At 34.5% G+C, this 27,442-nt stretch overlaps 2 protein-coding genes across 3 annotated transcripts; one reads left to right on the forward strand and one right to left on the reverse strand.

Annotated features, from left to right (window-relative positions):
* Positions 1-1,489: 1,489 nt before the first annotated feature.
* On the forward strand, positions 1,490-21,704 carry LOC130662699 (uncharacterized). The gene is made up of 29 exons (XM_057461606.1): positions 1,490-1,620; positions 2,977-3,849; positions 5,439-5,559; positions 7,145-7,469; positions 7,837-8,128; positions 8,208-8,448; positions 8,632-8,811; positions 9,091-9,371; positions 9,933-10,046; positions 10,282-10,406; positions 10,665-10,807; positions 11,099-11,269; positions 11,515-12,605; positions 12,925-13,082; positions 13,193-13,325; positions 13,702-13,851; positions 14,098-15,012; positions 15,263-15,661; positions 15,841-16,277; positions 16,350-16,554; positions 16,759-17,031; positions 17,464-17,686; positions 18,109-18,176; positions 18,572-18,710; positions 18,901-19,008; positions 19,400-19,465; positions 20,267-20,304; positions 20,606-20,701; positions 21,446-21,704. Exons 1-29 carry the CDS (start codon positions 1,554-1,556, stop codon positions 21,589-21,591), a joined length of 7,578 nt encoding a protein of 2,525 aa, XP_057317589.1. The 5' UTR covers positions 1,490-1,553; the 3' UTR covers positions 21,592-21,704.
* Positions 21,705-21,990: 286 nt separating this feature from the next.
* On the reverse strand, positions 21,991-24,833 carry LOC130662700 (52 kDa repressor of the inhibitor of the protein kinase-like). Of its 2 annotated transcripts, none has more exons than XM_057461607.1 (2): positions 23,525-24,214; positions 21,991-23,402 (listed from the first exon to the last, which is right to left on the reverse strand). In XM_057461607.1, exons 1-2 carry the CDS (start codon positions 23,646-23,648, stop codon positions 22,723-22,725), a joined length of 804 nt encoding a protein of 267 aa, XP_057317590.1. In that variant the 5' UTR covers positions 23,649-24,214; the 3' UTR covers positions 21,991-22,722. The 2 variants fall into 2 exon arrangements, 1 of the variants encoding a protein (XP_057317590.1); XR_008989080.1 differs by having other exon boundaries at positions 23,266-23,402; positions 23,525-24,833.
* Between the last annotated feature and the right edge of the window lie 2,609 nt (positions 24,834-27,442).

Genomic DNA, 27,442 nt, shown 5'->3' on the forward strand with positions numbered 1-27,442 from the left:
TGGTATTCTCAGTATTAACCGCATTTTGGTTTATGGTTTTTTCTTTGGTATAACGATGTTCATTTTAGCCAGCCATTCCGTTGGTGTCACAGCTTTTGTTTGTGCTGGTATTTCGGTAACCGCAACAGCATTTAGTTGCACGATTTCGGACCGCAGAGGTACAGTTTTATCATCACCTGAAGTTTTATTGTTGTTTAGAAAATTCTTCACCCGTTTATTTATCAGCTACTTGTTCCTTTTTATTAATCAAATATATCGCATACAGCTTTTTATTGCTGTAAATGTTCGTGATGTGCAAACTCTTTATTGTAAACAAAAGTATTGGTTTAGCCATTTTTCCTTTCTGTGGAACATAAAAATGGGATTTGTGATCGTCTGACCAGCGTGGTCAGAAATCTTTGTGAAAATTTTGCATTCTTGTATGAAGTATTCTGGTCTATTAGCTGTTCATTGGTTTATCTGTTTGTATATTAAAATTACTATTTAACATTTCTTTAAATAAATGTTAAAAAAATTTTTTTGCTGTAAAATCAATAATTGTGTTATTTTTAAACACTACTTTGTTTTAAATGCTACTTTGTTTTTTGCAGCATCGTCTACGATAATCGAAAGAAAATATTCCTATAGACAAAAGATTTTTAGATGCGGGAAAAATCGAAAAGAGACTTCCAAATCTGAATATTATCACTTTCAAAGTCAAAATAGCCATTGTTATCGCGGCACTGATCGTTCTAAATTCCTTAGTGGGCATATTGAGGCTGCTAAGAACTTGGATTGAGTATTCATCAAAATTGCGCTTCGTGATCGGTTTAGCACGCACGAGTGGTCAACACAAAGTCAGTAAGAGTATATCACGTTTGTTTTTCCTAGCTTAGGGGTTTCGTGTGGCCTTAGCATGACTCGTTTCTGACTGAAAAACAGACAACTCGTGTTATTAATACAAAGATAAGAAATCAGGTGTGTATGTAGCATTACGTCATATCTTAATCTAATATAGTAGTCATCCTCGTCCCCAGGCTTTTTTGCTCTTTCGAGAACAGCGAGAATAATTATTTTTTATTATTTCTTCTCGCCGTCAGAGATTGTCTAAAAGAGAAAAAAGAGGTTGGTCTAATTGGCACATAAAACTTCCATCCTAAGCACCAAAATGTTTTCCATTATTTCATTTTATATAGCTACCTCCTGATGCATTTTATAATGGTTTATAATTTTAGTAAACTTCGTCTCAGAGCTGCTAATGAGTCAGATCTATTTTTAGCATATTTAGTTTAAAATATTTTTTGGATTGAAACATTTAAATGAATATTTTTAGTGAATTCGTGTTTTTCAACGTGTTTTTTTAAATAAATATCAGAGATAGTAACAGTTTAAACTGAATTCTCTGGGCAACATGAATAATTGAATTTTCTCTATCAAATTTCAATTCAACTTGAATACGAATTAAATCCCTTATTGATGACTAGTTTATGACTTTAATTGACACATAGAAAAAAACTTTTTTTTTGAAGTTGGATTTCGATAAAGCTATTAGAAAAACTCAAGGAACCATCATTATGGATTTTATATATTATACATTTCTAGTTTTTTTTTTCTTATTGCTCACGTTCTTTAAAGTTCAAGGTAATATTTTTTTATGTTCGTCTTTTATGTTTTTAACTTTAAATAAGAACAAAATAAAAACATGATAGCCAATTCGATAAATTAGATAGATTTTAATATTCTCCAGTCCTCATTTTTTAAAAAGAAAGTAATCTTTGATTTGGTCCTTTACGTGCTTAAAAATGCTACTAAGTAAATAGTAAATTTGGGGAATTTCTACCCGGTATATTGACCCCCCTCCAAGAATTACTCCCCTGAGGATTATGTCTTAAAAAACTGCCTCCCAATAAAATGTCTTGCACTTTTTTTTAAAAAAAAATTAACAAGGAAAATATTTTTATTATGTTCAGCCTGGAAGATTTCGATCTTATATTTATTAGCAATTTCCAGTATTTTCTATGTGTGATTAAAAAAGTGTACTATTTTCTAAAAAGATAGAGAAAACAGAGAAGATTAGAAAAGAGATGCAGGACCCTTATTTTAATACACTTAAAAAAATTTCAGAAACTGGGGTGGCATGATGTTAAATGTGTCTGATCGTTTCGGCGCTTTCTCTCAACAATATTGTTTGTTCTTGGCAATTCTTCTTCAGTTCATAAAACATGTTTTAAACGCTAATGTTAAACAAACATGGTTGATGACGTGCATTGCACCTAAGTCTTCTACAGGACTAGAGGACAACCCGTCAAGAACCAATCCTAAATTTGTCAAAAAAATTGATTAAAGGTTGCTGAGCAGAAAGTGAACAAAATCTCCAAGATGATCAAGACTCCTTGACAAAAAATAATAAATGTGGTAAACATGATTGTTTAATTAAATACCAGTTTTTACCTCATACCTAGGAGCAGAAGTTACACATTGTCAAAACCAATGTCGCCTTTGTAATGGTTTCTTTTAAAACAGCAGCGCTAAAATATAATTTGTTGCTTGTATCCAATATTATTTATACCATATGTTCCTTAGGACATTTTTTTTGTAGATTTTAAAACAATTCTTATTTAAAAACACCATATGAAAAAAATGCCAACATACGGAATGTAATAATAAACATAAAATTAATGACTTTTTCGAGGAATTATACTTCTTAACAAAAGAAGAAAAAAAAGGGTAAAATCACAAGTTCGCATCTTAAGCAGCAAACTTAAGTTTATCGTCTTAACAGTAAAAACTTTGATGATGTATGGACTTTCTGTTCAACCATTTAAACAACAAACCCCACATTTAGCCTAAAATTCCTATTCTAGCCCATGCGCCAGGAGATTTGGGAAACAGGTTGATAAAGCATGATATTCGGTCTTAAATGTGTCGAAGATAATGTCAATTCCTTTCCATTTGGTGTAGTGCTATGCTGCTTTACCTCGCTCCTTCATTTTTTAGGTTATGCCCATATTGCTGTTAGTGCAAGCTTGCAAAACGATGCAAGGATAACTTCCACAGGCTGGAAGAAACTTACAAGCTGGACCTTTCCGCAAAATAGTGGTCATGTTGCTTCTTCAGCTACCATAAACAATGGTGACTTTAAAGCCTCTATGTCTGGTTTGTATAACGTGTACAGTACTGTTACCTTTTCCACGCCCAATAAAGGATTATTTAAACTGGCATTGGTCATAAATAAAGATTTTTTAAATCTTCATAATGGATTGCAAAGCAGTCTTGAAAGAGCTGATAAATCTCAAAGTCTGTCCGTTTTCGGAACTGTACGTTTGCATACAGACAACGTTGTATCCGCGTTCATATATTCTGAAACGGCAACAAATTGGACAATTAGTGGAAAATCAGAGACAACCTTTGGCGCTCAGTTTATTGGATTTTACGCTTATGTTCCTGGTTTTTCATCCCAGTTGTCCATACAAACTTCAGTGCAAACATCAAACTGGACGGACCTCTTAAGATGGAGATCATACGGTCGTCCAGGCTTATTTCAGAGCAGAACAGGCTTCTCCGCAGATGTTGGAAAGTTCGCACCAATATGTACTGGTGTTTACCAGATTTCAGCTAATGTGGAATATTTTGCTCATACCAGAGGAACTTTTTCCCTTGCCGTGGCAATAAACAATGATGTAACCGGTAGCATCATCGCAAGAGAAGTGTTGGAAGAAAACACAACATTTTCTTTAAGTCTGTCTCTTGCGTACAAACTGGAGAAAGGAGATCTAGTTAATTTAAAAATAAGAGGAACATCACCATACAGAATAAATATCAATAGCGGATTTTTTGGCGTCTTGGTAAATGAAGGGAGTGCACAACCAGGTAAATTTATTCTTCATTAAGTTTTATAGGGAAAAAATACATACTTCATTGTAGTATTTTGTGATAACTTCTTCCACTTTTTAAAATAGCATTCGTAAAAAAGAATTTGCATTTTCACGCGACTAATAAAGTTCTATACCATTTCCAAATAAACACGAAAAGAAGTTAGGCAAAAAAACAAACCAAATGCATTAGTCAGACCGATGAAATCTTAGGCTACTTTTCGACAGCTACAACTGTCATCGACGGGCAATGATGGTAATCGTCTTTGGTTATAATTATCTAATAAAATTTTCCTCACATATTTTCCGTGTCAAAATCAACTCCCACACAATTTGAATCTTACTGCAACAAACTTCTGTTGTTTTTACCCAACCCTGTTCCCAGGGCTTTTTTCTCTTTTGACAAAAAAGGGACGGCGTCCCTTTATAAAAAAGAGATAAAGGACCCGACAAAAAGTGGTTTTTACCACCAAAGAACTTTTGTTGTTGAATATTAAATCTGTGAGAAAAAACTGACTAGTTTTGTGCTGAAATCTCATTAGTCGAAAGCATCATTTTGTTGTGCACTGCTAATAGACAAGTGTTGCCGTCGTCGGAAATTTCCGCCCAACCACCAACCTCGTCCCCAGGACCTCTTTTCGCTTTTTTGATATCGGGGATGACACTAAGCAGAGATTCTGGGTGAGCAAATACTAGTTTTAATTCGCCATTTTTAATTGAAATTGGTATTTCAGGCTCACCATTCTCATCACACAAAAACAATTTTTCAGGCACAACTGTTTGCTCCAAATGAAGCACCCCAGCACCAATACCCCTCACTTCTAAAACTTTCAACTGGTCCTCTATGATAGAATTAAGAGGGCACACCACCAATACTATATTTTGGACACTCTTTCTTGGCAAAAAGTCTGCCAACAAATGAAACAACAAGGATTTCCCAAATCCAGTAGGTAAAACACCAATAACATCATATCCATTTAAAAGATGCTCGAAACATTTAACTTGCTGTGGCTTTAAGATAATATTATTTATGTTATTAATTAAAAAAGTTTGTTGCAATCTACAAAATAATTGCAATATCTTGTCCATTTTGAAAAACGGAACCCTTTTAACACTTTAACTCGCCGTTCACTTTTTGAAGTAATTTTAAATTCTTAGTTTTACTCCATATATGGATGTCACATATCCATATAAAGAACTGTCGACATTTAGCAAAAGTGCTGACGCTGCAGTCTACACCCAAGATTTCTGGGTGTAGAGAGCGGCCGGGTCCAGGGCCTTCTTCTTCGCGCCATCCCCGATATCAAAAAAGCGAAAAGAGGTCCTGGGGACGAGGTTGCCCAACCACCTAACCGCCGGCTTTATTTGATCAAATCAACCAAGCATAGTCTGGTAGCTATAGTCTGAAATACTGTTTACAAAATATTACCACGTGCTTTCTTGTATAGTTTAGTGGAGAGCTATGAAAATCATAAAGGCAACGGTTAATATTTCACTAGAGAAGCCTTGAAGTACAAAACACTTATAACATTATATATTTTAAATATAAAGTCCTAGCGTAACTACTTTCCCGTATATTTTTTATAGGATTTTCAACGTTATTTCGAGTCCCTTCAGTAGCCACTGGTAAAAACTGGCTAAATATTCCTTTTCCTACGCCTACAATTGGGTTTGGTCAATTTAATCCCGGAAGCGTTACAGATGGAAGGTAAACAAACATTTTTTTTTCATTGCATTCATTGCATTCAAATGTTTATTTAGAATTTGTATATATAGATACATATACACTTCCCTTGGTCAACACGGAATTTGGCAAAAAAGCCTTCCCATTTAGAGCTGCAAAAGTGTGGAATAATCTTCCAGACCAAGTGACCTGTGATGGAAGTCTGCTTTCGTTTAAGACTTCCATCTCTAATGTATTTGGCAAATTCTAATGGAGATCACTTTTTAACTTTTTAATTTTTGTTTTTTATTCTTTTTCTTTTCAATTTTCACAGATTATAAATGTTACTATGTTTGATTGAGCTGAGGCAGTCTAAGGTTTATCATTTTTTGTTTCTTTTTTGTTCTAGTATTTTTAGTGTACATAAATGATCTTCATTTTGCTATTAATTATTCTTTAGTTCACCTTTTTGCTGATGATACCAACATGCGGCACATCAGTAAATCGCCTACACAACTCGCCAAGCATTTAAATATAGATCTTAAACTCCTATGTCACTGGCTTAATGCCTCTAAGGTTTCTCTCAACAAAACAAAAACCAAATATGTGGTATTTTCAAAAATGCTTTTAAGCCACTTCATTTCAACTTTAAATTAAATGTTAATGGTACTAAAATCTATCCCAGTGATCAAGTCAAATATCTTGGAATCATTCTAGACTCTGACCTAAGCTGGATATCACAAATTAATAATACCATTATTAGTCTTACGAACGCTAATGGAGCTCTAGCCGAAATCCGTCACCTTGTCCCCAAAAATATACTCCTGCTGATTTACTATGCCATCTTTTATTCACGTATTTTATACTGTTCACAAGTTTGGGGTCAAAAAAGTTATCGTACACAACGAAATCATGCTATTTGACTCATTTCTTTTGGAATTCCCTACACACCACTCTACTCCAATCTCGGACTTCTCAAGTTTCCTGACATGATTTCCATGCAAAATATTATTTTTCTGCTTAACCTAGCTCATAATAGCCTTCCTGACACTATCAAAAATACTTTTTCCATTAACTTTTTTCATGATAAACCCACTCACTGGTGCTGATCAACAAGGGCTTTTAAAATTACCTTTTGTTTTTTCAACATCATTTGGGAAAAAGACTATCAGGTTTCACTCTCTAAAATTGTGGAATGAGATACAAAAATCATTTCCTTCTCGACTTCTTAGTAAATCTACTCTAGCTCAAACCTATTCTATTTGAGCATTTCTTAAACAGCTACTAAATTTTATTATATTTTATAACTGTATCAGCCTCTGTATTTTTTGCATCAGGCCTTGTGCCTTGATTTTTGACCTGCTTTTCTCAGTAAATTCCTATTTGACTAGATTTATCTACATGAACTCATACCTTTGTGTTTTGTGTTAGTCCTAATACTGTCTTTGTGCTTTGTCCTATTTGTGATGTACTGTTTCTTAGGTGGTCACCACTTTCACTTAAGCTATTTTGGTGATCTCCTTTCAATAGACTTATATTTACAACAATACTTATAAAATCATTTTTCTATAAAATCATGTACTTTTTGTCTATTGATGAATAAATTATTACTTACTTACTTAATTTGTAGGTTCTTTCATGGTTCACAAACAATATTTACAGTGAGTGCCCTTCTGCAGATTCAAGCTTCATTGTCAACAAGCATAATACTAACACTAGAGGGAACAGATTCTGTGTTAGCTTTGAAAACTGGTCTGTTTACAACTTGCTCACAATCATCTGGAGTCATCACCTATAGCATTTCTGGTATACTGGAACTACCAGCAAACCAACCACTCTTGTTGCATGTTTACTTGAGTGGACAAGGAGAGTTTTCTGTGTTGCAGGGAAGTCGAGTGAGTGTGACAACAACGCAACAACAGTATCAAGCATTTCATCTGACAAAACCATCACCAGTAAGATCTTATTAAAACTACTTCTAGGGTAAAAACATCGGGAACAAAATAAACAATGCACTTACTTTATTTAATGTTTGGCTAATTTAACAAACATCTCTTGTGATTCGATCTTTCAACAATAAACTGTCAAACTATTTTTTAATTTCTGAACTTTTACAACTCCATGGTTTTTTATATAAGGCGTTAGTAACTGCTTTATATTTTATTGCGATACTGTTAGTCACGGAATTGAAACAGATATCTATCTTTATCACTATACTAGTCAATCACATTATGGTTCTTTTAATTTATAATTTTTTTTTCCTTGCAATATCTAAAGAAATAAATGCATTATTAGTTGCCAATGAAATCCAATAATCTTTAGACATCATTTTCGGAAAGAAGTGCATGGATCAGATTGGATAATTTAAAAGTTTCAGGAGACGGTTCCTTTGTTTATACAAACACTTATCAAGATGGAAAATATATTGCTGGGATCAGTGGCGTATACTATTTTACTGCTAATATAATATTTCAAGATGCTCATGGACCAATTGGATTGTTAATATCTGTTAAAGGAGACACATCTAAAAGAAGATCTCTCCATGCAACTAAGGGCAATCCTGCTGTCACGCGAGATAGCCTCAGTGTAACAGGGGCCTTGTACGTTGAAGCAGGTAGGAAACCATTTTTTAGAAAATAAACAAAGAAATCTTTATTGACCGTGTAAATTATTAGTTAATATTTTGTGCTAAGGATCATCTGTGGCAGCATACATTATGATTGAGACTGACCCCAATTGGTCAATTGATCCACAAAGTAGTTTTTCTGCAGTTTTCATTGGTCAGCATTTCGGTGTGCCAGGAGTTTCGACTGTCCTGAAAAACAGAATAGCATTTACTTCTATGGGCTGGCACCAAATAAAGAATTGGAACACACCAAAGAAAGAAAGCGTTATGTTTGACACAGGTGGAGGTTTTAATGCCGCTGAAGGACTGTATGTATTTGTTCTTTTTTTGTTTAGTGTAAATGTTTGTTGAGTACCACCTCTTGAACTTGTTTTGCATAGAGCATCATAAATACTATGATTTGCTGTAGTAAGCAAGGGACGTTGAAGTATATATTTCACATATAACATTTGGAAGTCTACCTATAAATCATTGACATAATTCTATTTCAGATATACTGCATCACAAACTGGTTTGTATTTGGTTGCAACAAGTTTAAAATTGCAAGACGCAAGTGCCAAAACTTCGACCTTCACAATAAACATTGCAGTAAATGGAAATCCGTCTAGCTATACCAATCAAAACGGATTACAAGATTTCATTGAGAACAATTTCGACCCACCATTATCAAAGTAAGGAAGTGTTTTTATCATGGTATCGAGCTATAATTGTAATAATATTTTAATGTGTTGAGGTGGTGGGTGGTATAGCTAATTCAGAAAAATAATATAAACATGTTGCAACAATGAAATTCCTTAATTTTATACCTTTATCGTATTGTCATTTTATTGTAGTTGATAATACATGTAACCTATGGTTTAACATATATAATGTGTATGCATCCTTCTATAATATCTTGATGTTTGCAAGCTTTTTTCAAGCATTAGTAAAATAACACTTCTTGTTTTAAGTGATTATTACTCAATGGTAACTGGTGGAGTTGTCAAACTTAATAAAGGTGACACTTTAAGTGTGTTTGTGCATGCCACTGTTGACAACAGTTTTAGCATCAGCCCAGACAGTAGCTTTTCAGTTATCTATTTGACTGCTTTGGACAGTATCTATGCAGCTGGTATGCAATTAATGTTGAGTGAATCAATTGTACAAAGTGTGAAAGATGCTAGCTCTTGGAAGAAAGTGCGTTATTGGGTCACGAACAGGGAAAATACAGCTCCAGGTGTCTTCTTTCATGGTATGTGCTCACATATATTGTTGAGGTCGATTAACTTATACACAAGCATTTTTATATAAACAACACAAGGCTGAGATCTTCAAAAGAAATGAAGCTACTTGTAAGCAACAACCAACCTGGGAGGGACAACAGAAATCTTAAATTAGCAATAGAGATTGTGTTAAAATCACTCAAGTGATTTTAACACAATCAAACAACAAATGTGATTAAAATTTTGATTTTGATTGCTGCACAAGTATAATGTGCAACCAAACAGGTGAATTTGGTCTTTTGAGTAGATAGTTAACAAGAAACATGTAACAACAGTTGAACTTTTAAAATACAGAAACTTAAGCAGCATTAAGCCTTGTCAAAAAAAAATTCTGATTTTGATTAAAAAAAAGCTTATGTGTAACAATTGACTACTTTAAAGTACTTTTGCAATTTTTTTCTGCAAGGTATAGTAAAAAAATGGAAGAAGGATAAATCCACATCTAAATGATCCGTGCTGTTAAATACTCAACATAATTTTCACTTAAATACTTTCTAAGACTCATAAAAGTATATGTTCTAACTCATTAGGCAAGCTGCTAACACTGGATTCTGATGGTGGAACAATACGAATACTAGAATCTGGTTTGTACATGATCAATGCAAACATTGCAATGGGAAGTGGTGATAAAGAGTTTGAAATAGGTAACACATTATTTCAATACGCAAACTATTCCATTGAATATGAATTAAAGAGATGTCTAAAACATCTAGACTAGAAGAAATCCTTGTTAACTCTTCAAACACTTACACGCAGCAAATGTTTCTATGAAAGTTTCTTTTTTTCCACAGGAGAACCTTAAAATGGAAATAAGAATGACAAAATTGCCTAAGACCAATGGACACTTCATGAATATTTCTTTTCTTTTCTGATTTTTAGGGGTTCACACAACTGCAGGTCTTACTTCACTTAATACCAAGTATGGACAAACACCTAGATTGAAGTACACATTACGAATTTATGGTATTATGTATTTCACAACAGGGCAAGTTATATCAATTCGGGTATGTAAATGTTTAATATTTTTTTTAAAAGGTTTATATGTTGGATGTTGGAATAGATTGAACAAGTGCAAAATGAAATGTGCTTGATCCTTTAAGGCTTAAGATCAACGGATGCCTGCATTTCAAACTTATTTATCAAACTGTAAGAAATACAGAACGCCAACTTAGAATGTTCATTTTAATATTTTTTTTTAAATATAATACCAATATTTAAGAACGGCAAGGGCAACTAATTTTATATGAATATTTTTTTTTCAGATTAGATCCACTGCTCCACAGACTTCGTGGGAACAACTTCGGCCATATTCAGCACTGTCTTTTGTACGGATTCCTCCATTTGCCATAGCACCCTCTGTTATTTCAGGACTCGGAAGCGTAAAAACCTTACAAACTGCACAGAGGTAAGAATTTTGGTTGCAAATCATTAAAATGACTCTTTCTTTTAAAGCAGATGCACAAAACAGAACAAAACAAAGAAGAACAAGAAATTAAGACAATTGCCTCAATCGGAAGGTTAGAAGCAATGTATGCCATGATGGATTAGATATACAATGACATTCAAAAGCCATGTGGGCACTTACACTTATATAGTGTCTAAATAGTAACATATCTAAACTTTCTAACCCAAGAGAACCTAATAAAAGTAGAACCATTGCACTCTACTGCAGCTTTTTTTTTTTGGTTTTTATTAGTTTGTGGTCACGTGTACGCTATTGGACTACAAACACTGCTACAACTCAAGAGTTAACTGGACCAGGTTTCAATGGCGAAAATGGATATTTTGTTGCAAAATATGACGGCATCTATTTAATTAGCTGTTCAATTTCGTTTCAGTTAAGTGGATCAGGTCCAAATGTAGCAAGGTAACATATTCATGTGTTGTTTTCCGCAAAGTGCATTCCATAAACTTTTAGTTAAACTTAAAACTGCTAATTCGTCATTTGACAGATTTTACTATCTTTTTGACAGCACCGTAGTAATGACATAGTTTTAAGAACAACGTTTTCATTTGACTTTTTTTCTCGGTTTGCATAACAGAATTGTGACACAGGCACACACAGTCACACATTTATTTACAAGGAAACATTTAAAAAAAATTTTTTTTTAGAATGTTAATTGGGTTAAATGGTGATACCACTTTACCAGGAGTTAAAATGTTTCAATCCTCCAAGGGAGCAAGTCATCTGATTCCAAACTGCATTTCAGAATGTGCAGAGCCGCTTACGCAAGTGCTTCATTTAACTGTGGGAGATACCGTTGCAGTTTATGTGCAATCGAACCTTGAAAGTGTTGGCATGTTCGGTTCAACGAGCTTCATGGCAAAATATCTATCACCTATAAATCCTATACCAAATGGATTTTCGATGCAGTTAACAGAACCTCTACGGGTGAAAGTGTATGGCGACAAACAAGTTACTGGATGGACTACTACAACTGATGCAGGACAATTTTACCAAGATACAGGCAGCTCAAGGAAAGATGATTACCTTATTAATGATAATGGTTTATATCTAGTGTCAATTAATATCGAATTCATAGATGTCAAAGGATTTGCAAAGGCGACGCCTTCATTAGATAACATCCCAGCTTTGGTTGCTACCCATTATACTGACGAGGAAACATCTTTCACCATTTCAGTGGTTGGAGTTATGAAAGTAACTGCAGGGATTGTCTATACTGTCACTATACAAACAGATCAAGATCAATTTTACAAGATTCAGGAGGATTCAACAAGTTCCCTTGTGTATTTAGGCTCACCTGAGAGTATTCTTGGCTTCACTGCAACTTTTAATCGCATACAAACTAATAACTATTTTAGAGGAGTGTGGTATAAAATTAGAGGTTGGTCAACTGTTGGCAAAGATTGGCTTTTCCTTAGTGGTGGTGGTTTTGAAAGCAAAGAATCCTACATCGTACAAGAGTCTGGTTTTTATATCATTGCTGCGAACATGATGTTTACCAGTCCTTTGAACGTATCTTCTAAAATAGAACTATCCCTTGTGCGTAACAATATCAATAATTTCGCCAATGGATTGTATGGCAATACCATGTTAGTACCTAGAAAAGCTACTTCTGTTCAAGTCCATGGAGGTGTTTATTTAAATCGTTGGGATTTCCTAGAACTGCAATTTAAAGTCGGCATAGATGTTCAATCACTCAACATCGAGCAAGAATCTACATTTTCTATTGTTAAAACAGGTTGGAATTTGTTTTTTCCTGGTTTTTAAGAATTATGCTTACATGAAACTACATTGTTGGCTTATTTGCTTTATATACGGCATGTTTATAGTTAAACTCTCATAAATAAAACAAATGTCGACACTACTTTGTCAGAAGAAGGTCATAAGGCCTGAATATAACAGACGCAACAAGACATCTTATTGTTAAATAAAAAGAGCATAATAACCAGTATTAGAAAGATTCCAAAACGCTATAAAATAAATGTGAATTTAAAATTTTTGTAAAATATGCCTTTGTAAGAAAGAATTGCTTCAGTAAAACAACAATTCTATTGTAGGTGACGACATTAGCTCCATGCCTTGTTCAGATTTTGGACCAAACATAATAGGTCGTATCTATCCTGACAATGTACGTTTGAAAAGTGGGTCAGATATTGAATGGAACTGTTTTGCAACAGGGGATAATCCAGTATATCAATGGGTTAAAGACGAACAGGTAATTAGAAGCAATGACCTTTTAGTTCTTAATTGAATAGAGGTAGATTCTGAATATTGTCTGATAGTAGGTGCAAAAATAATGGAAAGATTTGGTCTGTTTCTTTTTAGCTTATAGATGGTGCAACTGGTACGAAGTATAGAAAAACCGATTTGGCTGTTTCAGATTCTGGTTTATATGTCTGTAATGCTTCCGCTGGAGGGATTGTAACATTTTCTAATGTCGCGAAATTAACTGTTTTTGGTATGTTCACGAATAATTTCTTGTTTATATTGTGTTGATTCAGCATGAAATGTTAAACGTTGAAGGAAGATCCACTGCCAAAACGTCGCATTTTTGTACCTTTTGCAATCAAAATTTTAACAATAAAGCACAAATTTCCAAAAGGGGGAACAATCATTTGGTAAAAATAACAAAACAGCTCCAAACTGGTTGACTAAAAACGCATTTGCTAAAGCTTAAAATAGTATTACTTATAGCAATTGCCAGGCAAACAGGAGGTCAAATCCAATCCGATCCATCATCTTTGCACCAATTGAAAAGCAAATGTACAGGATCACTGATACCTTTTTTCAAGCTTTTACTATTAGTATAAAAAATGCTTTTTTATGTTATTTAGAACCATTTCCAAGATATTTGAATAAGCCAAGCGAGTTTAATCTTCAAGTTCCTGAGAATGGAGCAACTACAGCAGAACTGTTGCAAATTATGGCGCAAGCAGAAAGTTTTGTAACACAATTCGCCGAAATAAATTTCAGCATAATAGGAGGTAATCTAATATTTAAAGAAGTAGTTAGATAAACACCTTTTTTTCCATATTGCACATAAATCATCAGATAAAAAATAAAGATTACTTAATCCACCCTTGTTCCTAGGGATATATGTCTAATCTCATTAAAAGGCAAAAGTCCCTAGAACAAGGGTAATTCTTTCCCAACAATTGTAAAAGAATATGTTCAACTTTAACAAATCTCCTTTACCAGTAGCAGTATTTTTTTCTTGTTTATTTAATCAGGTGACATTCAAAATCAGTTTAGCATCAGTCCAAATCAGTCAATAGAGGGCACTACTCTATCACGTATTAAAGCGTTAGATCGAGAACAGATCGCCACGTATGTTATACAACTAGCTGCCACTAATCCGCTTTTTCAAGATGCATCTGTCATCCAAAACATAACCATTAAGGTCATAGATCTCAACGATAATTCACCAATTTTTGCACAGAAAACATATAACGTAACAATACCGGAAAGTACCCCTGTTACTGCCAGCATCCTGACCGTCTCAGCAACTGATGCAGATGACGGTGCTAATGCTGTTATTCGTTACGAGATGATACCTGGTTCATCAAGTGATATATTCTCGGTTAACGATATCACAGGCGAGATTACATTGGACAGATTGGTAAACAGGGAGCAAAGGGAAATGTACGTGCTGTTCGTCAAAGCAAGTGATGGAGTTTTTTCAGATTATACGGAAGTCACCATAACATTATCTGACATTAATGAATTCACACCACGCTTTCTACAAAAGGTATATACCGTCGAGGTCCCAGAATCATTAATACCCGGTGTACCAATTTTACGGATCCTTGCAGTGGACGAAGATACAGGAAACAATTCGAAAATTAACTACATGATAATTAGTGGCGATCCTGCTAATGCGTTTGCACTAACAGAAACAGGTGATTTGCAGACAACGACTGTTTTAGATTACGAAACAAATGAAACCTACCATTTAGCGATTGGGTTGCAAGATTATGGCAATCCTCCTTTAGTTTCTGATGAAACTGCATCTGTTACTGTGGTCGTGCGCAATACAAACGACAACAAACCTAGGTTTACGCAGGAAAAATATAAAGGATATTTAAAAGAAAATTCAATGGTGTTTGATCCAGTGTTTACTGTGACAGCTCGAGATCCTGATGGAGGTGAGAATTTTTAGTTACGTTTGTAGATACGGTTTTTAATTTTTTTACTGGAAAAATCAAAGTTAACAAACGCAAATACTCTAAATGATTTTTAAGTACAATAAAAATATTAAATTATTTGTTGGTGGAAACTCTCTCGCAAACTAAAAAAAGGCATTAAAAGTTTTATAAGAAGTATGTGGAATGTTATAAAACACTAACGCAATGATTAATTTGGTTTTGACATGCAGAACTTACCTTATCTTCTTAGGTGGCATCGATGCAATTACTTATGCCATTCCATCAGAACAAAACTTTTCCTCTATATTTGAAGTCACCAAAAAAACTGGACACATCGAAGTCAAAAAACCATTAGACTATGAACAGCAGCATTTCTATCAATTCACAGTTCAAGCTTTGGACACTGGATTGCCACCTAAAGTCGCCACTGCAATTATTGAAGTTGAAATTGTAGATGTCAACGATAATAAACCTATTTTTGTAAACACAAGTCATCGTGTACAAGTATTCGAGACTTCAGATACTAGTAGAGAAATTTATCAAGTGAGTGCCACTGATGCAGATGATAGAAGCGGAGCTAATGCAAAAGTCACTTACATAATTACGGGCGGTAACACTGAAGATATGTTTTACATCAACTCTGAAAAGGGTAAAACTATTTTTTGCTGATATTTTCATGCATGCCGGCTATTTAGAGACTTTTTAAAGAAAGCTGTAAAAGTAAGGCTATAAGTTAGGATATAAACACAACTGTGCAAAAGTCTAGTAAGATATTTTTTCTGCAAAGTATTATATAATTAAAATGTTTTTTTTTCAAATGTTATATAGGTGCTGTTATTGCTCAAAAACCATTAGATCGTGAGAAAGTCTCTTACTACAAACTTCAGATCAGCGCATTTGATTCTGGCACACCACCACAATTTTCTGAAAATACCTTTACGTTGGAAATTACAGTTCTTGATGTCAATGATAACAGTCCTTTCTTTGATAAATCAGCATATGAAGTCAGTGTGTCTGAAAATGCTGCAGTTGGATCCACTTTAATCACGTTCACTGTGGTTGATTATGATGGAGGAAGAAATGGACAGTTTAATGTTACCATTTCAGAGACATCGTTTGGAAGCACCTTTGCTGTTGATAAAATTACAGAGTCAACATTTGGTTTGACGTTGTTAAAGCCTCTTAATTATGAAGTGCGCCCTACCCACGAGTTTACTGTAATTGGTAAAGATTTTGGGACTCCAAAGTTGGAAAAGGCTGTATCAGTAAGTCTAAATAATTTTAATTTTATATGAATTTATTTTGGTGATTTAACAACTTTGTTTTCTTTTGTTTAGGTCAAAGTTATAGTTCTGGATGTTAACGATCATGTTCCGAAGTTTGAGTCAAGTTCGTACTTTATCACAGTGACAGATACAATTCGTGTAAATTCTACAGTTCTGCAAATGGTGGCAACCGACCTAGACCCAGGGCGTGATCGTCTTTCATATGAAATTATTGCTGGAAACATTGGAAAAGCCTTTTTTATTGAGAAGTATACAGGTATCTCCTTTCATTCATTTGGTCAAGTTGCTTATTGCTTTAATTGTCAATAATTTTAAAGGACTTCGCTGAATTTTTCTCATTTTTTGTCTGCATTTTTTTTTATTTTGAAATTGCTTACTTTTCCGAGGGGAAAATTCTATTTATACTATTGACCTGAATATCATATGTTTGTAAGTGAAATTATTTTACATATTGTTTCAGGTGTTGTAAGAGTATCATCGCGTAATGATATGACCTTAAATCCAACTTACGAACTCCATATTGTCGCTATGGACAGTTTTGATCCTCGGAAAGTATCGAACAGTACAATTCTTTATGTGCGCGTAGCAAGAAAGCCTTCGATTAACTTGATTGATACAACAATTGGACAATTTCAAATTAAAACGCAAATTGATATGTCTGACTTTGATCATTTGCGTAATTTGGTAAAATATCAAGTGCTTGTTCAGCAGGTCGATGCAATTAAAAATAACGGTAAGTTGCTACTGTTTCTTGGTAAAATGCGCGAAAGTAGATAAACAATAACGTCAACGACGACGGCGACAACAACAACAAAGACGACGACGGCAACAACTACAACCCTTAGCATATTTTATACACAAAACCATGGAAACCAGACAATACTGTAATTTTTTTGAATGTTTCTTTATTTATTAAAAACTTTATTGAAGCAACTATGCAAGTTAGCCAGGTAGCTCATTTTTAGAATCAGTAAAGTGTAGGAGAGATTATCCTTATTTTGATAGCGCTGGAAAAGACGTTATTTCACCAAAAGATTAATGGCCATTGTCAGTAATCAGTACTTGCCCGGTTAGATTTGAATTACGCTACGAGAGTATGACTTGAATCTAACCTGGCACTTTGATAATTTCGGTAATGAAAATTTGTTTGTTATTTATCTTCCAGATGAAAACACTTCTAAAGAACCAACATCGTGGCACAAAGTGTTTGCACATAACGCGCCTCTTAGCGATCAATTTCGACGCTACATTGCTATCGAAGATGATTACCCTGCAGTAAGACCAAAAAAACTTGACGTGGTCATAGGAAACAACATAAACTGCACTTCTCTGCGATTGGTGAATCAACCTATTTGCAACGGTCCATTGGCAGCTGGTAAATCCTACAGGTACGTAATTGCATAGTACTTCTAATGCACATGCCAGATTGTCTTAGTGCATTGAAGTTATGAAACATTTTGGCAAAAATTACTGTATGAAATTTTACATTTAAACTTATTTTTTTACTGCTATTATAATGAAAGGGAATCAATGGTTGTTTTTTAATTACAATATTATCAGGTACAATAAGCTTTCATGAAGATTAGCAAATGATTATTAAATTTCCTTCACAATTTAGTAAAAAAACACTATTACATGTCCAAGTTTATAAAATTAGTTTCTATCTATTTGTTCCATAAAATTATGGTGGTTTTGTTTTTTTACCTAAGAGAAACATGCAGATGTAAACTCAGCTATATAGCGAATTGCATGCACATGTAAACTCAGCTATATAGCGAATTGCGTTTCATCGCTTTTCATCCGTTTTTAGATTGCAAGTTCGTGTTTTTGAGACGGAAAGTGTGATAGACAGTTATCAGAGTGATTCGTTTTTAATTCGTAAGTGTAATAACGTATGTTTTCTTGCAAATTTCTTTTTAAAGCCTCGACTTCGATTCCGGGTTACACCTTGGATTTCCGGAAGGTCGCAGGTTTGACTTGATTTAACCAATAAACAGCTTTCCTGTACCGCATGTGTCGAATTAAATACTTTAATTAAAAACATAAAAGAAAATAACTGTTAGCTCTGGAAAAAGAGGTTTTTACGAATCACTTGCATCGAACGAATATTTTTAATGCTCGAGAAGTCGACTCTGCCTACTCTCACCAGGGAAATAAGACAGGAATTTACACCTCTTGTCACTGAATGCACTTTAAGGCATTTTCATTTCTGCAGTCACAAGTTTTGGCTTTGCTAACTCCTTATATCACTTCTCAAATTTGCTTTTTTCCAGCTGCTATACAACCGGAGAAAGCTACCCTAGAAGAACCAATTGAAGACGGCATGGTGGCGCTGGCTGCTGCGTTCTGCCTTATAGTTGGCGTTGTCATAGTAATGATACTTGTTTACACATGTTGGAAAATGAGACACGAGTAAGTGAGACGATACGTCAACAGCCTCTTGTTTTTATATTTTTTACGTAGACAGTATATATGCGCAAAAGAAATTCCTTTCTCGAGCTTCTCACCTACCCCCAGGTTTCCCTTTTTCCAATCATTTTTTGCGGGCCAAACCTAGAGAATGTTCCAGTCATTATAAAATACCAATATTGTCTTCTCTTAGAATTGTACACACTGACCACTTGCGTGAATCACGTGGCATACCACGTGATTCGTCACCAGGTCAAGAATTCTTTGGATCACCCATCGGAAAAATACAGAAATTTGGAGGGTAAGATGACTTTTTCGCTGACACAATTTCGTTCTCAGCGCCTGTTTTTTTCTTTTTTTTATCTCGGAACGGCGAGCTGGTCGTCCGGAGATAAAAGAGGGTAACATGCACTGGGGACGAGCGTAAGACTGACAGTTATTCTGAGTAAAAGAATGATGCATCCTTATTACACTTGAACGGAGTTTCAATCAGGGAGGGCGGAGACATTCTTAGTAGGAAAAAAACTAAAAGAATAGAACATGATTAAATTCCACAACTGCAATATCTTATGTTTGGGATTTTTAAAATTCAGACATTTACGCACCGTTCTTAAAGTAATCTTTCTAAAAATGTTTTGGATACATATTTGAGTTACTGTATTTAGCATGAACCAATCTGATTTTTTTTTCAGATTTGACAGTGGTAGTATGTGGCCACAATTATCGATGACGGAACAAAATCAGATGCTACACAGAAGGTAATTATCTTTACTTGATCATGTAAACCATACGGAAATTTTATTACGATATTTTATTTCGTCGTCTGTAGATAACTTGCTAAGGTTACAAAAGTTTACAGAATTCTGCGGGTTTTGCACATTCGTTCAAATTCTTGTAGGTAAAAGCAGCACCATACAGCGTAAAATGAGCATTATTAAAATTCATACAGATTTTTTGGAAGCTCAAAATCTAAAATGCACTGAAGCTACTTTTTTTAGTTATACATTCTGTTTTAAAAAAACTTTTCACAAGTTCCATAGAGGAATTATTTTGATTTCAAATGGATTTATTTGTGGTCTGTTGTTTATATTTTCTAGTAACAGGAATGTGCGGGCATGTCCATTGTTCCCAACGTAAAGTCAAAACATGTCTATGTAAAGTGGTATATACAATTTCTTGGATCGTCTAATGATGTAAACTAAATAACGCGAAGAATTTAATTTTGAACAGAAAATGCAAAATTCCGTGCCAAAATTAGTCACTGATTACTAATCACTTTCGTTAAACTAGCTAGAGAATCATGCCTAAAGTTTTTGACTTGTAAAAAAATTGTCATATTTCCAGAAAAAAAATTATTAGATGCGCTAAATAAACATATGCTGATTGAACAGAACGTAACAAGTGGCGTAGAACATATATGATGGAAGATTTATTTTTTCTCTCAAAAATACGATCTCTTTGCTCTGTTCGTTAAAGAAAGTAATATTTTAACCTAAGTACATGGGAGTAAACAAAGGTAAAGTCAGGTACGCCACCCTTTGCATTTTTTTTTTTTTTAGTAAACAAGGTGCATATATGTCTTCTCAGTCACCTAAAGGTATTGTCATCTTTTCTTTATATGCATTGTTCGCCTGAATATACTTTCTTTTGGCTTTCAATGCACAAATTATAAATTTGTGCTCACGAATTACGCATTGATAGTGCAGTGTGGTCTATTTACAAATGTCAAGTCGTAGCTAGGCCTAAAATTTTTTAGATGTAAACAGGAGTATTAATGTTATTTTGAGAAAGTTTAATACATTTTCGCTATTTCGCAAAAGTGGCGTCACAATGTTGCATCTTTTATTAAGATCGAACATCAGCCAACTTAATACTTATTATTTGTTTTACTCTTTTAGGTGGACATCTGTATGATTTTAAGCCTCAGTTTAATAAGGGATATCAAGTCGATGATGGTGATGATGACGTATTCAGTTTTCGTTCAGAAGGAACAGGTACGGGTTGTGGCGTCATTTGAAATTATTTAACATTTCTACACTCTGTATAATCAACACTTTTTTGCTTTAGCCTAAAGTGGTGCTTAGGTGTCGTTTAAATTTACGAAACAAGTCAGTTTATACAGCGCACATAAGAAAAGTCTCACAAAGTTCAGCTTGAACTCTATCCTAACAGTGGAGAAATCGATCAAACAGTTTTTGAGAAAGAAGTGTGGAAAGAGAAATATATTATTTCGAAATTAAATTTTTTTGAAAACTGATACTAAGTTCATGGGTTAACAATATCCTTGAAAGGTTTAAGAATTCAGCCTGGTGTCACTCATGAAAGTGAAAGTTGAGAATGCATATTTTAGTGACGGAGGACCATAGTTAGGTCCGAAATGCAGGAAAAGAAATTTTTTAAAATGTTACTTTCAAATATGACAAAAATTTAAAACTTTTTTCCCTTTTATGTAACTTTAAGGAATGTATTTAGAGTTAGTTTTTTGATTAAAATTTTAAAAAGATGCATAAAATATAGTGAACAAATAATGTTCCTTTTTGACAATTTTGATCACAGTATTGATGACAATGTTGACGATAGACATATCTATTCTTTTGAAATCAATGTGAGTGATTTCTGATTTCGAAATATGAGGTGATAAGGTGGGGAAGGCATATTTGATAACATTAAGCATGTCTAACCGATTTAACTATGGATGTTTTGGTGTTCTAATCAGTTTTTAAAATCTTATCTTCCAGATAACGAATCCGCTATGTTGACAAATAAACAACAAAACTCATTACCCATGATCCATCTGACTGTTGATAATGAATATGACGATCAAGAAGCTATTACTTCCATGGGAAGTGAATCGCTAAATGAAGAAAGCGCGGTTAGAATTTAAAATCTCACTAGTTGTTTATATATAATATACATCATTTTTTTTAACTAACCATTCACGCATTTTGTAAACCATTTGTATTTACGTATTTATAATATATTTAAGAATTATATAAAGTTGCTTGTGTTGGCCAACCTGTACGTTCAGCAATCATGGTTTTCTGTGTATGTCACAATGAAAGGTAAATAAGGAAAAAAAGGCGAGTAACAACATAAGAGTGTGCAATAGTCTCAGGGTCGGACCCAGGATTTTTATAAAACTAAGCAAAAAATTTTTTTCGAGATTACCGCCCAGAATGGGCGTTAAAGTACGCCTAACGGGCGTATGTATCTAATAGTAACTAAATTTTTCACCAGGTTGAGCTCTGTTCAGGCCTTTTCCAGCGTTAAAAAGAAGAAGAAGTAACAAAATATATAAATAAGATATAAGAGTACAAGAAGTAACAAAATATATAAAAAGTATACAGCTAAAATATATAAAAACATATAAACCATGTCTAAACGAACCTTATCTCTTCGATCATTTGTTCAATTACAAAAAACGGTGTTGGGGACAAGGTTGATGGTTTACAATAAATAATAGTAAAAATAAACATTAAGTTTTTAAGTACAAAAATCAGCAAGTATGTTCGAAAAAGCCATTCGCCTCTTATTCCGTGCAGCAAACTCATCTATTATTTCATCGGAGTTCACAGTGATTGACCTGTTGAACATAATAACTGCTAGGCTGCTCAACCTTTCCTCCGACATCGTGTTTCGCATCCAAGTTTTTAAACGCCTTAGCCCAGAGATACTTCTCTCGCAAGTGCACGAGGTTACAGGAATTGTAGCCAGAATTCATGGATCGATGGAAATGTTTGCCTATTTGTGGTTTTGATTAAAGAGGTAATATCTGTTGGTAGAGCACCTTGATAGTTTCTCCAAAATATCTCCCACATATGCAACTGGGCGTATATGTTACTTTGGGCCGGAATATCACTCGCAAACAATCGCACGAATTCTTTAACCTTAACCTTTCAGTTAGGTTCATCCGCTAATTCCTCCATTTTCCCTTCATCAGAAAATATATAATTAGGCATAATACCGAAACCACTAAAGATCGTGAATCGAATTTCTAACTGCTGAATGATGTGGTCTAAGAACGGTATGGCGAGAGCTCGTTTATAGTACTCCTTGGGACCATCCGATAAATTTGAATGCTGCAACGACGTTTGATTTTTTCTGCAACTTCAATCTCGTTGGCCCACTTCAATGCCTTTCCGTACCATTGATCGAAGTAAGTGTCCATGTGGGATCGTATAAACTTGAGGGTTTGGTGGAGCAATGACACTTCTTCGGAAGCTTGTATCAGGTCTGTTGTACTGCTTTGTAGTTTTACTGTCAACCCTCTTGTGTATCCGAGTGTTTTCTGCACAATGACAAGAACGACAATGAATTCGAACTGTTGCATGATATAATAAAGAGGCCGAGCAGTATCGACGTTTTTACGACTGTATTTTCGATCTTCATTTAATGTTATCTTCTCTAAGGTTAAAAATACTGCTGAAAACAAATCAACGAAAGAGTCGAGTGCATCCAACCTGCCAATCCATTTTGTTCGACAAACATTCAAAATAACCTTATGTTGTGCATCTGGACAAACTTTCGAAATTACTTCTTCTAGAACTTGTGAACTCACTGGATTCACCATCTGAAGTTTACATGCAGCAGCAATACATAAATTCAACATATGGGAGCGACAGTGAACGTATTTTGCTTTAGGAAACTTTTCCAAGATCCGGGTCGAAGCACCAGAACAAACACCCGCCATGGCTCCTACAAAAAAAGTCACCTTTGGTGTAACGACATGAACAGGGAGGGGAACCTAGAACGTGAAATTAAACAAGATTGAAAATTTTTACAACTAATAATCGGAGATAAAAGACTCTGTAATATACCTGCGCCATCATATCCCTGCCCTCTACATAAGTTCATATCGGGATTTACATCACGAATCGAATCAACAATCGTTTTTGATAAAGCTTCACCAGAGACACCATAACGACACTCCGCCATTGTCATGAAAACTTCTTTTATGTCACCACTAATGTTGACATACCTGAAGTAAACACCCCCTATATTAATTATATCAGTATATATCGATGTAGAGAATAACAAGAAGTAGGAAACTGGATTTGGAAAATTCACACAAATGTCGACGGTATGTTGCAAAAATTTTCAGAATAATTTGAATGTCGTAGTATTCCTTATTTGTTTTCAATATGCGAATGGAAATGAGATAGCTTAGAATGGTTTCAACGATCAAATATACCTTGTAACTATGAGCATCTGTTCCTTGTTACTAACATACGTAGCCTCGTCGGCTAGCACTGAGAAGTATTTGTTAGCTTTTATATCGTCGACGATCTGATGCTGGATATTTTTGGCTATCAGATAGATCAGTTCGTTTTGTACAGTTAGGACATTCTAGGTTAACAGCTAATTTAACAATTGCAAGGAAATTGCCACAATTTTTACCATCTTCATTTTTCGATCTGGCTTGGAATTCCGCTGTTGGATCAGTTTCATCTTTTCCACGGAGAGGTAATCCTTGCCTTGCAATCACTGTTATGATTTTAATAAGTGATGTCATTATCAAACGATTTTTAGCGATAGTGGCATTTTGAATCCCATCTAATTGTTGTGCTATGCGAGTGCCTTTGGTATATCTGAACATGAAACTATTAGCATCTGCCTGACATTGTCGATGGAATGGCGATTTTTCCCCATGAATTTTAAAGACTTTGGTAGCGTTTCTCCAGTCTTGAAATGGTTGCGTACATAACTGTGTCATTTTACCAATTTTCATCGCATTTTTAGAAAATATAACACAGTGAATGCAAAATGCACCTTTAAGAAGGTCAGAATAAACTAGCCAAGGAAAGCTTTCAAACCAAGCATACTTAAACTTTCTGTTTGTTTTGATGTCTTTCTCGAAGTTATGAGTTTGTGTGGGTTTCCATACCTTGTTCAGTAACTTATGTTTTTCATGATCATTCAAAGCATCTATTTTATTCACATAATGACCAATGTCCAACCTATCATATTGCACAGTATCTGCCACATCAACACTTTGTGTTATATCTCTATCTATGAGTACCACAGGTACTTCTGTATCCATTTCTAAGGCTGTTGGTGTAAATGTAATAGCCATTTCTGAAGATATTGATCGACTTGATGATGGTGATGACTGTATCGATACAGAAGAAGTTATAGCATTAAAGGTCACTATAAAAAAAAGATGTGATATAGAAATACATAGACACCTATATCTCATGATTACAAGACTGTCTTGTAATCATGAGATATAGGTGTCTATTTTTTTTAAAGAGAATTAGTCAGAGAAAATTAATTGTATTTACCTTAATAAACATTATTCTTTATTAGAAAAAACAAGATGCAGGCGCAGGAATCTCGCTATTAAAAACGTACAAATTTGAAACATCGACAATGCGACCCAATTCTACAATTTCTGCTAACAAAAATACAACCTATCATTCATAGTTGAAAGTCGCGCGATTGAAACATTTATGGTCTTAAACGGCATTTAGGTGACAAAAAATCAAAATTTCGATGCCACCATCATGTTCAGAATACATTTTTTACTAACTGTGGCAATTTTTGTCGAAAATAAAGTAGTTTTAATTTTTGGACCAATTTTGGCCTAAAATGACATTTGGGTGGCAAAAAATCAAATTTTTAATGTCACCATCATGTTCAGCATACTTTTTTTGTTAACTGTGCCACATTTTGTCGAAAGCAAATACTAATTTTGGACTGAAACGTCATTTAAATGACTTCCAAGTACTTAGAGAGTTTAGGTACGAAGTTTAAATCTGTGCTGTTGCAATTGACCATTTTGGACATAGTCAGTTAGCAGTTGGAAAGCAATACTATCCTCGCAGGCGAGATGGTAAAAACATATATAAAAAGTACCTGTTGGGATGATGGGACATCGTATAGGAATCATAGCAGGAGAAAATACTCATTCCCGTTGGCTTAAATAATAAATATTCTTTGCACTAATATTTATCAAGTTTTCACCATGAAAATAAAATGTTTTTTACAACAGTGGTAGCTACGAATTCCAATTCATGGTAAAAGCGCATCAATTCGATGTCCTCGGTATAGACTTCGTTAAACGGTAGTCCGCACAATGAACTGTGATATAGGCGGCAGATGCCAACTGGAACATGTAACAAGAGGGTCTAAAGGTGGAGAAGTGGAATTCTGTATTAGATGATATAAGTTTAGAAAGCTTGGTATATACACAGATCCCTGCGGAGGAAAACGTTACAGCACAACATGGGGTAAATCTTTAGGGTAGTTTCCACTGCTACAAAATATTGCACAATTAGTTACTTCTGTACAATTTTTGTACAATTATATATTGTACAAAAATTGTACACCAATATACACCAATATAAGAAGAATTAAACATTTCATATATTGATTTCGAAAATGCTTAAATTGGCTGGGTTTCTTTTTTCTGCAACAAAAATACGAATAAATTTTGTAACCCAAGTTAAATAGCATTCCAAAGGCCATATTTTTGTTTTTTGCATAACTGACGATAAAATAAATGTTCTTTTTACGTACTTTTTATAATAAACGTGTTTTATTTATTAACCCTCCTTTTCTCATCGCCAACATGCCGCCATGTTTTATATTTATGCTTCAATTGTCTGCCTTTTTGTGTGGTCGCATGTGTTGTAATTAAAAAACTACCTTACTTTTTACTTTCATTATCATGCATTTGGCCAATCACTAATAAATGATGCCAAGGCGAAATTTTGCTGTCTAAACCAAACACTCATTTTTTACAATTCCTTACAATTAATTGTGCACAGTATGTTGTATCAATGGAACTATTAAAATCGAAACATTATATGACGCTGAATCTATAGTATAGTGTAAATTATTAAGTACTGGTAACTGACGCATTTGTTTTAGCTTTAGACGAGAATTCAACAATGCTTATACTTTATTCTCTCAGCGAAGCTTGATTCTCATTCATTTCTTGTTGTATATCCAATTGGAAAGATTAAGTGTGTCTGCTTACTCCGTTAAACTAGCGCACTATCTTTTCTAATCCCTGTTTTTGCCAACCTCGATCCCAGGACAAGTTGTCTCTTTTTGAATATCGGACGGCGAGACGAACATTTTTCGTCAGATTTATCAATAAGCGCAGCGCCGATGAGAGACAAAAAGCCCTGGGAACGAGGTTGTATTTTTGCTTTTATCCATCCATTAGACTGAATTGTTGCTTACAAATTACATCGTGTTCTGAGGAAGAGTAAACGATTGTGGGTTAAATAGGAGTTCTTAAAGTCTTATTGTTGTTACTAGTCGATAAGGCCCGTGGAAAAATCCACTTAGGCAGAAGGACAATGGAAAAATAGGTTGTTTTAAAATTTTTGCTGACGTCAGCAGTGCAATTACAAAAATTTTTGGCGAAATTTAATTTATTCGTTGCCTGTACTGTGCAGAGGTTTAAACGCTGACCAAGAAAATGTATATGATCATGTCTTTTTGATAAGCGTTTAATGAGATATAAGGGTTTTAAAATTTTGCTGACGTCAGCAATGGCCAGTCAACCGCCCCAAAATTTTTTTTTAGAAATTTGTATACCTGCTGCCTTCATTTTATAGGTCTTGAAACGCTGATCAAGATAATGTATAGGATCGCGTGTTTTTGACAAACGGTTGCAGAGATATTAGGGTTGAAGGTTTTTTGGTGACGTCATCAACCCGTCTATTCCGAAACGGATTCGGGGACCCAGGTTTGGGAAACTTACCCAAATTGGTCCCAGGTGG

This window comes from Hydractinia symbiolongicarpus, chromosome 10, assembly GCF_029227915.1.
Source record: "Hydractinia symbiolongicarpus strain clone_291-10 chromosome 10, HSymV2.1, whole genome shotgun sequence".
Taxonomy (NCBI): Eukaryota; Metazoa; Cnidaria; class Hydrozoa; order Anthoathecata; family Hydractiniidae; genus Hydractinia; species Hydractinia symbiolongicarpus.

What these genes read in the sequence shown, in the direction of transcription:
- LOC130662699 (XM_057461606.1), top strand. Translation starts at nt 1,554, where the DNA reads ATGGATTTTATATATTATACATTTCTAGTTTTTTTTTTCTTATTGCTC. An exon ending in AAAATACAGAAATTTGGAGG is followed by an intron (nt 19,009 to 19,399) that starts GTAAGATGACTT and finishes TTTTTTTTTCAG; the next exon opens with ATTTGACAGTGGTAGTATGT. An exon ending in GTCTTCTCAGTCACCTAAAG is followed by an intron (nt 20,305 to 20,605) that starts GTATTGTCATCT and finishes TTACTCTTTTAG; the next exon opens with GTGGACATCTGTATGATTTT.
- LOC130662700 (XM_057461607.1), bottom strand. Translation starts at nt 23,648, where the DNA reads ATGACAATGGCGGAGTGTCGTTATGGTGTCTCTGGTGAAGCTTTATCA. An exon ending in GCAGGGATATGATGGCGCAG is followed by an intron (nt 23,403 to 23,524) that starts GTATATTACAGA and finishes CTTTTTTTGTAG; the next exon opens with GAGCCATGGCGGGTGTTTGT.